General features: G+C 38.5%; 1 protein-coding gene across 1 annotated transcript in view; it reads right to left on the bottom strand.

Annotated features, from left to right (window-relative positions):
- Positions 1-16,273, bottom strand: part of nars2 (asparaginyl-tRNA synthetase 2, mitochondrial) — a 42,042-nt gene extending 25,769 nt beyond the window's left edge. The window contains exons 1-5 of the mRNA XM_034168472.1: positions 15,976-16,273; positions 12,003-12,112; positions 2,652-2,772; positions 2,394-2,534; positions 2,233-2,313 (exon numbers count right to left, since the gene is read on the bottom strand). Of these exons, the coding sequence (XP_034024363.1) occupies positions 2,233-2,313; positions 2,394-2,534; positions 2,652-2,772; positions 12,003-12,112; positions 15,976-16,131 (609 nt within the window). The 5' untranslated portion in view covers positions 16,132-16,273. The remainder of the gene's footprint in view (positions 1-2,232; positions 2,314-2,393; positions 2,535-2,651; positions 2,773-12,002; positions 12,113-15,975) is intronic.
- Between the last annotated feature and the right edge of the window lie 332 nt (positions 16,274-16,605).

The raw sequence follows: 16,605 nt of genomic DNA, 5'->3' as shown, positions 1-16,605 counted from the left end.
TATTATTAATATATAAACAAAAATAAATAAAAAAAAATTACAATTTGTAATATTTTTGACTCTTTTACGACAACAAACGCTTGACAGCTGCAACTGCTTAATGCTAACTTTAACACTGAAAATGCCATAGACATGCTAACATGGGTCCCGTTTTCAAGTTATAAAATACATCTATCAACTGTTTCAGAAGACCATAACAGGTTGGTTTAACATAAAAAAAGGTAAATAATACTCACAGCCATATGCTCTTTAGGGTTTTAGTGGGGGAAAATTAAGATAAAGCGAAAGAAAAAAATGAATCAACAAAGTAATGATTGAAGTACTGTTTCGATCTGCGAATCACTGCTTCGATTGGTTCAAGGTTCAAAGCAAAGCCGCACTGCAGAAAAGTTGATTACAGACCCGCTGCACGGTCTGTAATCAATGTAGAGAAATTATAATTTTGCTGACAAACACCCCCCAAAAACAATTGCCACTCTGAAGGACCGATAAGGGAATCGTTAAGTAAAAAAGATTATTGACGTCGGTGGATCGAATCATTTCTTAACGATACCCGAAAGGAACCGGTTCTCGATACCCATCACTGTTTCACATCAATGGCTAACTTACAGATTTGTTGTTTTACGTTCAACTACGATTTTCACAGGCATAACGCCCTCATGAGCACCATTACCAAGAGACGCCTCCAATGCACAACAGTTTTGTTTACTTCCAGGTTGTTGTTGTCATGAACTGTCCAGTCTTTGTTACGTTAAATGGCTTTATTAACATTTATGGAAACATACGAACTGCAGAATGGCGTGCTTAGCACTTAGCCTAGCAGTTCTTCTACAGTTCCGTCAAGGCATTTGTGCACACAACGCTGCTCAGCTTAACAGTGATGCCTGGTGGCTAACATGAGAACTGTCACAAACACATCCTGACAGTCGTCTGCTCTCCATTTGGAGGAATATGAGCAACGTAGGGCTGCTCTTGATTGTTCCATCAAGTGTTGGTATAGGTTAGCCGTGATTTTTGAGGTAAGACACTGAAGTTTTGTTGACTAAAATAAGATTAGTCTCCTCTCTACCAGGCTAAAAACTTTAGTCGGGTAGCGTGAAATTTTATCTGACTAAGTTCTTTGTGCAATGACGAACGTCAAAAAATTAGTCAACTACCGTATTTTCTGCACCATAAGGCGCACCTAAAAGCCTTAAATTTTCACAAAAATCGGCCGTGCACCCTATAATCTGGTGCGCCTTATGTGCGCACTGAATTCTAAAATTTGTAAAAACGACCGACGTTGTCTTTGACCGTCAGAATATCGGACCATTTCCCACTGATACAAGGACGTAATACGTAAAGTACGTACGCTTGTAGCGTAGAGTACGTACGCTGCCAGCGATAAACCAATCAGAGAAGAGTCAGTGAGTCCGTGGTACGTACACTTACCTCAGCCACTCCTCCGGTAGTTACCATATACTACAGGTATCCTGCAAAACAACATTTGTTTGTCTAAGGACCCCCGAAAATGGCGCCAGCGAAGAGACATGCTTACGAGGCAAACTGCAGGCTATCAGTTACGCGGTTGTTCATGGGAATAGAGCAGCTGCGAGAGGAAACAAAAAAATTAACTGCACCAAGTTAAAAAGACCAGAGTTTCCGCAGAAACAAAGCGAGGTGGCCACAGCTAGAAGACCAGCTGTTCAATTCAGACACAGAAGATGAAGACTTCGATGGATTTGTGACAGAACCATAATAAAAAATAATGTGAGTACCATATTGTTAAATACCGGTAGTTCAAAGTTGTTAAAAAGTTCAAATAAACTCACCGTTTTGCTTCCGTGACTTTTTTTTTCTTTTTGTAGACTATATGTTTTAGCGTGCGCGAGGCCGCGCCTTATAATCCGGTGCGCCTTTTGTAAGGGTTAAGTACCCGCTAATTGAGGGTGCGCCTTATAATCTGGTGCGCCTTATGGTGCAGAAAATACGGTAAGTGAGTTTATTTGACTAAACAAAATTAGACTGCTTTATGAAACCAGGCGCTGGACGGTTTCATTTAACCTCCATTGTGATGATGTACAAAGATAAACTTGCCAAAATTGTGTCACTACTTATAGACCTGACTGCATTCCAATTACCAATTTGCAGACTTTCTGATTCTGTCACACAATAAGCAATGTTACAACACTGAGTTAATTTTCAGGAACCTATACACCCGGTAATGGTAGCAGAATTTCTTGATGTACTTGCCTCAACCTGAAAGAGCTCTCCTGCCCCCTCACAGTCATTTGAGGTGATCACTGGCGTGTGAATGTGCACAAAGCCATTTTCCTGAAAAAAATAAAACATAAAAAACTCAACCTTAAGTGTTCCTCTGCATTCTGAAAATACCATTCCGCTGTTAGTCTCACCTTGAAATATGAGTGTATGGCTGCTGTGGCTTCACTTCTTATCCGCAGCAGAGAACTAAAGGCGTTTGTTCTGGACCTCAGGTGAGGAAACTGGCGAATATACTCAAGACTGTGCCTCTCTTTGATTTTAAAGGGAAATTCCTGGAACAAGGAAAAGCTGAGGACATCAAACTTCTTTTATCTCGACAGATGTGGCATTATAAAGTTAAAATACTGTAAAAACCTTAAACCTGGGCTGTGAAAGGGGATTTTACTTACCAAAGTGTTACACTCGCCAATTACATGGATTTGGTCTGCTTGTAGTTCAAATGGTTGTTTTTGGTGCGGACTTTCTTTCAGGGTACCATTTACTTCAACAGCACTACCAAATGTAAGAAGCCTTGATGAAAGAAGCAGAGAAGAGTTTATTCAAATTTGGATATCATATTCTTATTCACTCACACCACATCAAAACGTGGCCGAATATCAGGATAATAACGTCTCTACTTCATATGTACTTGTGTTTGGATAGTGGTGTGTCTGCAGCCAACCACGACCAGTAGTTCATTTAATTAGGCTAAAGGCTAACCGTGAATGTTAGCACCGTCTCAACAAGCAAAAGATGACTGAATTTGCATCATTTCTAACATCTTTCTGTTAGTCTGTAGAAAGAGTAATAAGAAATTAAATGCAAAAACTGTGGCTGTTTAAACAGTTACCAATTCCTAATAATATCATTCAAGAACCATTTCAAAGTACTAGCTGTAAAAACACTTAACCTCCGCCACCACCCCCCCCGGCACAGAGGAACATAGCATCATGGGAGACATAATCAAGAACACAGTCGATCTGTCCATCCGTCTGTACTATATCTCCAAATTCTATGGGCCCAAACTAACCAAATTGGGTGGTGGGTTTTCCTAGTGTGGGGAATAATCACTGTAGGATCAGTGACCTAATTTGCATATCAATTAGATTAGTGGATCAGTGCAGGAAAAACTCCATTTTAGCTCAAGCACACTATATTAGTTAAGCCAGGAACACAGAATTATGAGAAAACCTACAACTGACTCCAAGGCACTCACTTCATCCAGGGTCGCATTTTATCCAGCACTAGGTGATAGAGTTGTATTGTTCACATCTTCTTGTCATAGTACGCAATAAAACATGATACAAAGATGAAGAATCTTGTCAGGAATTCCTAATTTAACATATTTCAGGCTGGGTCAGGTGCTGTGCTGGTGCCAGACATCACTGCATCCACCACACTAACTCAAATTCTTTATTAATTGTAACTCGCTAAATCCTGCATAAATGTGAACTCTCTACTACTTTCTTAGTATTTTCAATTTCAGTTTTCATTGAGATTATTGCTAAAGAATGAAAAATCCTTGAAAATAATAATATTTTGCGCAATCAGCTGTCAAACCAGAATTTGCCTGTAAAAATGCAACGCACAATGCCTCCATTTATAAAGTAGGGTAAGTGTACCCATTACGCCCACCAAAATCTAAGTGTCGCTATTTTGCCTATATATTGACATAATTTGTTAAAGGCCAAGACTTGCCTCTCATTTGTATATTTAGTAATTAGTTGATGTACAATTCAAAAGATGTAATTAAGAAATTTTAGGGAAAAAGTCAAAAGTCTGGAATGGGCTTAAAAGGTACCATCCAGGGTTTTCATGTATCCCATAATCCCTTGAGTGCCAGAGAGTCGCTGCAGTCGAAACAACATAGAGAATCCACACTATGACAATTGTAAATGAATATTATACTACAAAAAATGTATTTTTTTTATGCTTTTCGTCACGTTAATAAGAGACTGCATGCATGTTACCCTGAAAACGTACTAAAACAACTGTAACGAATAATCCGTGTCTGCTACGCTTAATCTGCGTGGAATTTAATAAACGCAAAACAAATTTCAGACATATTATATATATTAGTCTGGAACAAAGAGGACAAACAGTGTTGTAAAGGACAATAATCAAGACGTTAAAGAGCAAACTTCACTTTTCCCCAGAACGACATGATCAGGAAGAGAGCGTAGCTCACAGCAGCTCCCACTGAAAATAACGGAGAGACAGCCTGTGATTCTCGCATGTTTACATAAGACAAACGCAATAACAATGTCTATAAACCCAGAGAATATATTCATGAGAGTTTTAGGCACAATATAAAAATAGTTTTATGTTGCGATGATAATGGTGTTGTTCGTGTGCAGCGGTTAAAGTGCAGCATGATCAGAGCATCTCAATGCAGTTCTCAATGTTACTGAGATCTCGCAGTGCGGTGACCTCTCCGAGGTTTTGCGGGATTTGAAACCTGAAAAGGGCGGATAGTAACAATTAAGCCCATGTGTGTTCCAAATAAGCCCATAACATCATTTACTGATAAACTTGTTTTATGCAATAATTAATGCATAAAGATAGAATTAATACAATATATTTTATAAAAAAAATTTTAATCCCTTTTGAACAAGATCATCTGAACAAATGACATAGATGACAAACAGTGCAGTACACAACACAGAACAATGAATTGGTTAATTTAGTTTCATTTCAGGCAATTCAATTAAAAATAAACAGCAATATATTTATTAGATAGTGAACATGTATTTAAAAAAAATTGTATGTACATATTAAAATTGACATTTTATCTATGTATATATCTCTCTGTCTATCCATCTATACTTGCACGACTTTGGTGCACACATTTGCACGCCCTGTGTCATGCAGGAGAGTAAACTTATCTTTAACGGGTGTAGACTGAATGTGAGAGGGACACGTGCAACTGCGTAAAGACAATGTTGAAATGTTCAAAAAAATCTTTCACGCATAAATGTCGTGCAACGTTGAGCAACCTACTCGCCAACACTACGTGCACCTCATCAAGTTGAGCAAAGAAGTGAACAGAGCGAGTGATTGCGTCAGCGCACCGCATCAGAGTGCAGCTCATCTGAACGATTATAACGAGATATTAAATCTATCACAAACATACTTTTACAGCTGCACACAAGAAGGAAAGAACATACAACTCTGTTACTAAGCCACGGCAATGCAAACATGACAAATAATTACCTTTTTAAGACGGCTCCAAATGCTTCCTCCGTCTCGTTCAGCGTGCACACACGCTCGAACAGCTGCTGCTGGAGCAGTCCTCTGTGATTCAGGAAGGGATTAGAGCCATTTTCAACAGCTAACTCGCAGAGAAAATGATTAATCCGCTTAGAAATAATTATTCTATATATGCAGCATCCAGCACACAACGGCAGTGCATCAAATTTGTGCAAGTGCCAGGGGGCCTTAATTTATTCAAAACACTCACTGCCATAGTTAATGAAGAACAATTAAGCACAAGCAAGTATTAAAGTACTTTACCATGCTTTGTTCCACTGGATGCCACGCATTGTGCGCTGGACGCTGTGTATATAAAATAATTATTTCCTAGCAGATTAATCATTTTTCCCGAGAGTTGGCTGTTGAAAATGCCTGTAATCGCTTCCAGAATCACAGAGGACTGCTACAGCAGCAGATTTTTTTTCCCTCCCTCTCTCTCGCACGCTGAATGAGGTGGAGAATGCATTTGGAACTATCTAAAAAGTTAAGTACTTGTCATGTTTATATTGTAATTACTTAGTAAAACAGTTGCATGTTCATTCATTCTTGTGTGCAGCTGTAAAAATATGTTCATGATAGATTTAACATCTTGTTATAATCGTTCATACGAGCTGCGCTGTGATGCGGTGCACTGACGCAATCACATGTAGTGTTTTTTTTAATTGTTTGCGCAATGTTCCCGTGACGTTCACGGAATTAATGCGTGATGGAGATTTTGAACATTTCAAAATTTTCTTTCCGCACTTGCACGAAGCTGCGCACAGTTTACAACAGCTTACAATGAGTTTGAGATGAATTTACTCTCGTGCACAGCAGAGTGCGTGCAAGTGCGCGGATCAAAGTCGTGCAAGTGTCAGGGCACCTTTAGCTGGCTGCATACTGGCCGACATCTCAATGTCCCCTGTGTGCCTCTATTCTCATTTATAAGAAACCTGTGAAGCAAGCAACTGCCCACTGAGCAACATGTGAATGAGATGCAAAGTGGGAGCCAGTCCTGGAGGAAGGATGATAGAGAGCTTGACTGCTACAGTCAATGCTGCATGGCCTTCCCAAGAAAATCACAAGTGTGTGATGATAAGTGAACTCCCCTGGGGCCATAACAGACACAATGATGAATTAGGCTGAGAATAAGAAGTCCTAATGAACATAAAAGAACGACTCAGAGGAGTAAGCCAAGTAAGCCAAAATGTTCCTTCAGGAAGTAGCCGGAGGAGCTGCTTTACAAACTGGAAATGGAGGACTCCAATAAACGGGAAATGTAAATAAAGAGCCGAAAAAGTATTTTAAGTTTTCAAATATTATAACTGACTGTCATGACTACTGAATAAATGTGATCAAGGTCCTCGAACAAAACACTGGCACTTTATTTTACTCTAAAGGTGTGCGCACACACACACACACACAAGTGTATTGCCCGTGGGGATCCATGGGCTCTCGATTGGGTAGTATTTATAAAACAGGTAGCTGATATTTTAAAGGGTGGTAATAAATTGTGCAAAGTCTCAATAAAGAGTTGGAATGGCGTGTGAGTCCAGAATGTTTTTCAAACCTTACACCTCAACAGTTTTTATAAGACGAATTCAAACCTTTTATTTCCTGTTAATTACATATTTAATTTACCGTGTTAATGCATTTAGCAAATTTAGGTTCTTGTTATCATATTCACACTATTATTATCACTATTATTACTCATATTTTCTCATTTGATTTTTAAATGGATCAAAATGGAAATAAGTGTTTTCACTTTCTTGGGTCATCCATGTATTTTGAACATATTTACAATTATATTATGTACTTACATTGAACTTACTAAATAAAAATCACGTATGCATGCTTTTAATATATAGATAATTTACTGCCCCTGCTGGAATGGCATGCAAGTCAAGAATGTAATTACCACATTGTTCAGTGTTGTTAGCTAATATCCGTAGTTTCTCAAAAAATATTAGTCCTATCAACTTTCTGTTTACATGGGGTTCGTCCTTGACCCAAAATACAACCCCAATTCCAATGAAGCTGGGACGTTGTGTGAAATGTAAAAACTGATTATAATGATTTGCAAATCCTCTTCAACCTATATTCAATTGAATACACCACAAAGACAAGATATTTAATGTTCAAACTAATAAACTTTATTTTTTTTGTGCAAATATTTGCTCATTTTGAAATGGATGCCTGCAACACATTTCAAAAAAGCTGGGACAGGGGCAACAAAAGACTGGGAAAGTTGATGAATTCTCAAGAACACCTGTTTGGAACATTCCCCAGGTGAACAGGTTAATTGGAAACAGGTGAATGTCATGACTGGGTATAAAAGGAGCATTCCCAAAAGACTCAGCCATTCATAAGCAAAGATGGGGTGAGGATCACCACTTTGGGAACAACTGCGTGAAAAAAATAGTTCCAACAGTTTACGAACAATGTTTCTCAACATTCAATTGCAAGGAATTTAGGGATTCCATCATCTACAGTCCATAATATAATCAGAAGATTCAGAGAATCTGGAGAACTTTCTACACATAAGCAGCAAGTCCGAAAACCAATACTGAATGCCCATGACCTTCGATCCCTCACGCGGCACTGCATTAAAAACAGACATCATTGTGTAAAGAATCTTACCGCGTGGGCTCAGGATCACATCAGAAAACCATTGCCAGTTAACACAGTTTGTCACTACATCTACAAGTGCAAGTTAAAACTCTACCATGCAAAGAGAAAGCCACACATCAACAACATCCAGAAACGGCGCCACCTCCTCTGGGCCGGAGCTCATTTGAAATGGACAGATGCAAAGTGGAAAAGTGTGCTGTGGTCTGATGAGTCCACATTTCAAATTATTTTTGGAAATCACGGACGCTGTGTCCTCCAGACAAAAAAGGACAAGGACCATCCAGATTATTACCAGCGCAAAGTTCAAAAGCCAGGATCTGTGATGGTATGGGGGTGTGTTAGTGCCCATGGCATGTGCAACTTACACATCTGTGATGGCACCATTAGTGCTGAAAGGTACATCCAGGTTTTGGAGCAACACATGCTGCCATCCAAGCAACGTCTTTTTCAGGGACGTCCCTGCTTATTTCAGCAATGCAAATGCTAAGCCACGTTCTGCACAACAGCGTGGCTTCGTAGTAAAAGAGTGCGGGTACTAGATTGGCCTGCCTGCAGTCCAGACCTGTCATCCATTGAAAATGTGTGGTGCATTACGAAGCACAAAATATGACAACGGAGACCCCGGACTGTTGAACGACTGAAGTTGTACATCAAGCAAGAATGGTAAAGAATTCCACCTACAAAGCATCAACAATTAGTGTCCTCAGTTCCCAAACACTTATTGAGTATTGTTAGAAGGAAAGGTGATGTAACACAGTGGTAAACATACTACTGTCCCAGCTTTTTTTGAAATGTGTTACAGGCATCCATTTCAAAATAAGCAAATAAAGTTTATAAGTTTGAACATTAAATATCTTGTCTTTGTGGTGTATTCAATTGAATATAGGTTGAAGATGATTTGCAAATCATTGTATTCTGTTTTTATTTACATTTAACACACCGTCCCAACTTCATTGGATTGGGGTTGTACACAGTAAAGGAAATGACAATTCAAAGAATTCAAAAATAATAATTCTCAGGATCAATTCAAATGGAACACAGAGTATTTATGGCACATTAATGCATCAACTTGTTCAACCTTCACTCTCTTCTGAGTTTTCCTAGTTTTGGCAGGAGTTTTAGAGCTATTGATAGTCTCTGTTTTCAAATTATTGACCACCTTGAAATCTTAATTTCTGAATACTGTACATTTGGAAGTTTAAAAACTTTTCTTACATTAGAAAACTTGTAATTAAAATAGAATGAATTAAAAAAAAAAAAAGATTATTTAGAATTCTTTGATGTTCATCTGTAAATTAAAACCATAACTCATTTGTTGTTGTTGAGATAATTTCTTGATTCACATTATAAGGAACTTTCGGCATTTATTTTTAGACAGCATGAAAAGTAATGTGTGCATTTTTAAGTCTGGTAGATTCATTCAGCAAATGCTGAAATGTTTCTGATGTGGGACAAGAAATACATTTCTTAAAATATAAAGAAATATGAAACAACACTGTGCTATTTTTTTTATTACTCCATCATTAAAAAAAAGGAAAAAAAAAAGTTATTTAAAGTTTAGACTTGTCTTGGCAATAATTTAAAAAACTGTGTAGCTTTATTTGATAGAAATAGGTTGAACAATTTACGAATATAAAACATTCACTCAGCTCGAGAGTAATTGATTAACTTCCTGCTGATAAACTTCAGCGGAGCACTAATGTCACAGATTATTTTCAATTACTCACCTCGGACAAATTTGCAGAAACTCAGTTGCTTAAACTCATTACTTTTGCAGTTATGACTCGCAGACTGAGAGTTAAACTCTTGACTGTATGCTAACAGACTTACCATTTTTAGCACCTGGGAGCTTCACCCATTACTCCACTTAATGTGGACTTAAGAAATACGCAGTTCATAACTTTTAATGTCCACAACAAACTAAGCCATTAGAAGAACCATGTGCAGTCCCCACGGCACATTACCGCTGCCAACTGTTTGGGCGTGAAACTGAATGGAACTGAATGAATGGATTCTGACATATATCATCAAAAATAACCTGGAAATGTTCACCACATGAGTAAAAACCCGGATTTCCGGTAATTTCCCTTTTATCACTGTCTAAAGCATATACTGATCAACAAAATATTTGTGATTGATTGGTATGAATGACTTCATAATGAATTCACACAGAAGTCATATGATAACATAGTCAAAAACCAAACAAAACACCATAACAGACATATTTATATTTACTTGTACATTAATACGAGGTCTATTAGAAAAGTATCCAACCTTATTATTTTTTTCAAAAACCATATGGATTTGAATCACGTGTGATTACATCAGACATGCTTGAACCCTCGTGGGCATGCGAGAGTTTTTTCACGCCTGTCGGTTACGTCATTCGCCTGTGGGCAGTCTTTGAGTGAGGAGTCGTCCGCCCGCTCGTCGATTTTTTTCATTGTTTAGGAATGGCTCAGAGACTGTTGCTTTGTTTGATAAAAATGTTTTCAAAACTGTAAGGCACAACTGAGTGGACACCATTCAATAAATTCAGCTGGTTTTCGGTAAAAATTTTAACGGCTGATGAGAGATTTTGGTCTGGTAGTGTCGCTTTAAGGACGGTCCACGGCGCCTGACGGCGATCTGCGCTTCGAGGCGGCAGCGTCTCGCCGTTTCAAGTTGAAAACTTCCACATTTCAGGCTCTGTTGACGCAGTAAGTCGTCAGAGAACAGAGAACTTTCAGAAGAAGTCGGCATGAGGAGTTTATTCGGACATTCCATTGTTAACGGTCATTTTGTAATGAAAGAACGTGCGGGCAGAGTCGCATGTCGGGCTGGACACCTCCGTTGGAAATCTTAACGGGCAAGTTGGAACATGCCCAAGCTGTTAAACAATTTCTCAGTTACTCACTTGTTGAAAGCCATTAAAACCCGCCTGAATTCTACAAATGGTTTTCAACACGGAGGTGTTTTTCCTGTCGCGGCGCACACAGATTTGCCGAGTCGTCACGGAAACGACTCGGCGAATTTGCGCGTACGTCTTTCATTAAAAAAATGTCCTTAAACAGTGGAATGTCCGCATAAATTCCTCATGCCAGCCTCTTCTGAATCTTCTCTGTTCTCTCACGATGTCCTGGGTGAATTAAGCCTTAAATTAGGATGTTTTCAGCTCGAAACAGGCCGACGACAGCGCCTGGAAGCGCTGCAGGACGTCCCGCTCCGTGGGAAGTCCTTACACCGACAGAAACACCCCATAATCTCTCATCAGCCGTTAAACTTTTCACAGAAAACCAGCTTAATTTCTCGAATAGTGTCCACTCGGATATTCCTCACAGGTCCAGAAAAAATTTTGATAAAGCAACGCGCGCCGTCTCGAGCAGCGTGTGAAACAAAGGAATTCAGCCGAGAGGGCGGGACCACATCTCACTCAAGGCCTGCCCACAGGGAAATGACGTCACCGACACGCGTGAAAAAACTCACGCATGCGCACGAGGGTTCAAGCATGATTGGTGTAATCGCATGTCATTCAAATCCATATAGTTAAAAAAAAAATAAAAGGGTCGGTTTATTATCTAAGAGACCTCGTATTGTGGTGTATAGAGCGCATAGGGTATGTATGAGCCATTCATTAGTACCTTGACTCCTCTCTGACAGTAAACTGAGCATCTCTGAGTTGTGAACAACACAAAATATTTGAAGATATCATGCTGGGCTTTGGGAAACACTGATCAATATTTTTCACCATTTTCTGACACTTACAGACCAAACAATGAATTAATCAAGAAAATATTCGACAGATTATTTAATAATGACAATGATTATTTGCAACCCCAGTGGAGATGATGCAAGCCATGTAAAATAACAGTATAATAAAGGTTGATAACTTGATTATAGAGATATGTGTTCGTACTTACGAATCTTGCAGCTCTGAAGAAGCGACGATCTGCAGGGACTGTAAGCAGCTGCCATCATTCACATGGAGAAAGAGATTTGCCTTCTGAGCTCTGACAGCACGAACCCATCCCTGAATCAGAAAAACAAATCACACTACACTCAGCTCATTTTCTCCTCACAGAAATAGCACCATATAATATTAAATTAGTATGTTGTGTAATTTTCATCCAATATTTAAACAGTATTATAAATATTAATATCTAAGGTGTGATTACAAACTAACTATTCTGCAATAAAAGCAGAAAAAATTGGAAAGCCAAGTGTAAAAATTGAATATGTATTGCAGTTTAGATAGGAATCTAAGACAACTAAAGTCTCATACAAATGGACTGGATTTATATTGCACTTTTCCAACTGCAGAAGCTCAAAGCACTTATGCCTCACATTCACCCAGGCACATTCACGCACCGATGCTGTCATACAAGGCCCTCACTACACACCGGGAGCAACTAGGGGATTAGGGTCCTTGCCAAAGGTCCTTAGTGTTTTCTGGTCTGGCTAGGTTTTGAACAGAGGATGTTCTGGTCTGACGCCCAACGCATAACCACTAAACCATCACTTCCCCCTAAATCTGTGTGTAAGGGTCGAAACCGTCTTTGTTTTTTGTTTGTTTGTTTTTTGTACCAGGCTGTAAACATGCTTATTACCGCTCTAAAGTTGTTGTTTTAAAATGGGCTTCTATGGGAATTTGCTCTGTTTTGGAGCCAGCCTCAAGCGGCCAGTCAAGGAACTATACTTCCTGGACAGGATCAAATACAAGCTCCAGTGTTGCCAGCTTTGCAGGACACACAAAAAGTTCAGCTGCCAAAACATTGTGATGAACTTCCTACACTGCCATCATTTAGTCCATCATCACCTCTTCAATCACTGTCTGATATTGCTGCTGCCACTGCTAAGTACAGGCACAGACTGCAGCATATCATCCCACGCAGCAGAGAAGGTGATTGACTGCAGTCTGCCATCCCTACAGGACCTGTACCACCTCCAGGGCCCTGAGGGGAGCAAGGAAGATTGTGGCCGATCACTCCCACTCAGGACACCAACTTTTTGTCACCCTCCCATCTGGCAGGCAAGCCTGAAATCCATTAAGAACTAAAACCTCAAGACACAAAAACAGCTTCTCTTTCCATCCGCAACTAGACTAATAAATCATGTCAGAGATCCCCACTTACCTGCCCCCCCCCACTACCACAAAGTACAGATTGGTCATCCTTGCACTGAAAGGTACTGTACATAGGGCTGTGCAATTAACCGAATTCGATCGCGATATCGATATTTGTATCAAATGATCTCCAAACTTGTATAATCGAGTGAAACGATTTAAGGGCCTTTCATCAGTCCAATCCGTCAATGTGTCCCAAGACGCATGACATCAGACGCGTCGCTTCGGAAGCGGCAAGGTGGCAGAGATTGAGGCTACGTCACACTCTGGCTGTTTCCACAACCTGAAAAAAGTTCAGCGATCGCCTTCCTGAATTTGCGTCGCCTGAACCACAAAAAAAGCTTTAAAAAAACAGCAGTAGAACAATTCTCCCATCATCCTGCTGGGAGAAGCTTTTTTTCAGCTACTTTTCGGAGTGACGCTGACCGAGGGAGGACTGATGACTTGGTGGGATATCGATCAAACCGCGACAGTGGGCCGACCCGCACGGAGAAGCCGGCCTTCAGGCATCATTCCTGGGCAGAGCGAGGCAGGCAGCCAGGGTGATGGAGCAAACCCACTCAGTCTGAAATCTCCCACTTTTTGGATATATGCGAAGTCCCAGTTTGCCCAACGGAGTTTAGTTCTGCAGCTTTATCGAGGTGAGAATAATATAAAAATAAAACGTTGACGTTTACTGAACTGCTCTGAAGGTTTAATGATCAGATAACGTTAGCTTAGCCTTTTAGCATAGTTGATCTGAATGAACGCTTTAATTTGTAAATGGTTCAGTCTTTTTTATTTTTACCAAATAAAGCTACAGCTTTTTTCAGACACCACAAAAGCTTAACTTTAAATAACTTATTTTTTCAGGCGTTTTTTTCCTTTTTTATATATAAACTGTTTAGTGTTTCTTTATATTTAAAGAAATATTTTTATTTGTCCTAATCAGGAACATTTGCTGTGCAGACAACCAAACTTCCATTGATGAGCTGAACACCACGAAGTCCAGTCGAAAGAAAACATCTCTGCTCTTCAAAATAGGACAAAAGTGTCTTTCAGCAAAACCACCACAGTTCAAAGCTGCAGAAGAGACCTTCATCTGGTCCCAAGAATCCAGCAGAACATCACCTGCTTCTAAATAAAAGGCTCTTTCAACAGCAACTATTTTATTATTTTTAAACAAAGCTGTTTTTTATATTTTAACAATAAATGAACGGATCATTATAAATATCCACGAATCAAAGTCCAAAGACATTTGCACAAGTAGAAGCTCTCCACTTATTGTGCTCAAATTCATATTTTAGAAATGACTCTGTCCTGATAACAACATTAAAGGCAATTACATATTTTGGCGAAATTACAAGTTGAAATGACCATTAAAAAAATTCATCATGATTCATGAGGTTTATGTCACAGAAATCCTACTTTACAATCACACTGCAGTCATTGTTAAATTATTTCCTGTTGCATTTATAATAAACATTTGTATTTATGTACAGTGTCTGTTTTTCTGGTTGAAATGAGATATAAATAATCTACCAGACTTTTAAAAAAAAGTACAAGTTTCCATGTTATTTTGTCTAAAAATAAATGTCCGAGGTTCCTTATGTTAAACAAGAAATTATCTAATCTGAAATAACAGGTGGTTTTAATTTACAGATGAAAGGTTTCTAAAGAACCATTTATTGATTTATTTAGCTATTTTAATTACAAGTGTTCTAAACTTTTTAAACAGTAATCAGAAATTCTAAGGTAAACAAACAGCAAAAAACATTTCCAAGGATTTTTCTTCAGAAAACTGCTCCACAAATGAGCAGTCCTGTGACACGTCTAACAATTTTTTTTTTTTTTAGAGTGAGAGAAATGTTGAATAAATGCATTGTGTAACTAAAAAAAAAAAAATCGTTTGAATAATTGTGATTTCAGTATTTACCTAAATAATTGTGATACTGATTTTTTCCATAATCGAGCAGCCCTACTGTACACCTGTAATTCAATCACCTGTTTTTGCACAGCCCCACTATGTTATATTTATATTTATTTAGTGATTAAAGTTTTGCCTATCTGACTCTTTAACTTCTTGCGGAAGTGTTTGTTCTTTTCTTATTTGTATTGTTTATGCACCAATAACACCAGATCAAATTCCTTGTATGTGCGGAATTTACTTGCCTATAAATTTGATTGTGATTTTCATCTGAAGTCTTCAACACCATCATCAGACTAGCCACTTCCAAATCAGAAAACATTCAGGGTTCATACACTGAAGGGAAAGAATAGCAAACCTAAAGGCAACAACCTAAAAAAATGTCTTTCAGAACACAACTGGCCAAATGTTTACTTTTAAATATTAAATTAAAAAGATCCTTATTTGTGTAGTGTTCTGTTAAAAGACAAAATCATTAAAAACAGACATATTTTCTTTTCTACTGTAATTACGTTGTAAGTATTTTATGCTTTTAAAAATTTGTTTCTGGAGTATTTTGCACATTTGGAGCCTATGATTTTTACGCACTCAGTTAATTTTTAGCACCAGGCAGATATCAATCACAATCACAATCAGAATAGCTTTCACCAAGAATACAATTTGAATCCGCTTTGAGCTGCACTCTGTACAGGCATGTATAAATAAACACTAAACACTGAATAAGTAACAGTAAAAATGTAGAAGTAAAATAAAACGTGCAAAAATAAATCAATAAATAATGTTCTATTTAAAAAAAAAAATAAAGTTGTCCATCTGATGCACATTTCTGACAAACATAAAAGGTGACTAAAGTGGTCAAAGTTACCTGTACAGTGATGTTTTCTCCCAGACGAGCGCCTGTAAGAGCTTCAGACACTGAAGCTGGTTTCTTTTTACAATAGTGTCGAATACTTAACAATAATCCTCGACATGCAAACCTGCCTGATGCAACAAAAAAACCTTTAGCTGTAGCTTGAAACATGACGATAAACGCTGCGTCTGCCACGACACAAACCGTTAGAAGCACTACACGTCACCGTAACTACAAAAAAACAACCGACATATTTAACAATATTTTACGAATTCCTCTTTCATGTTGTCATTAAATGAGCAAAAACACTTCCTGTCTAACTCTTTCCCCATTCGATGAATATAGTCACGTGGACTATGAACAGCCACTTAGATTTCCGTTCGAGTGAGCGTCATTTTTGTTATTCATGGGAAATGTAGTTGCTTTATAAATCGTTACGTAAAAAGTTGTTAAAAGGTGTTCAAGATTGTACAAATTATTACATCATACAAGGCAGTTGATTCTCATGTTGAAAATGTTCAGGTTCTGATACAGATTTAGTCAGAATGGCATGATTCAAACAATAAATTAAAATTAGAGGGCTGAAGCCAAGGTGGGCTATAACCACAACGCCTATATACATCTAATAATTACAACACATTTGAA

Source organism: Thalassophryne amazonica, chromosome 4 (genome assembly GCF_902500255.1).
Source record: "Thalassophryne amazonica chromosome 4, fThaAma1.1, whole genome shotgun sequence".
In the NCBI taxonomy this organism is placed as follows: domain Eukaryota; kingdom Metazoa; phylum Chordata; class Actinopteri; order Batrachoidiformes; family Batrachoididae; genus Thalassophryne; species Thalassophryne amazonica.
The sequence above is the reverse complement of the archived record's forward strand: the minus strand, read 5'-3'. Positions and strand labels throughout refer to the sequence as shown.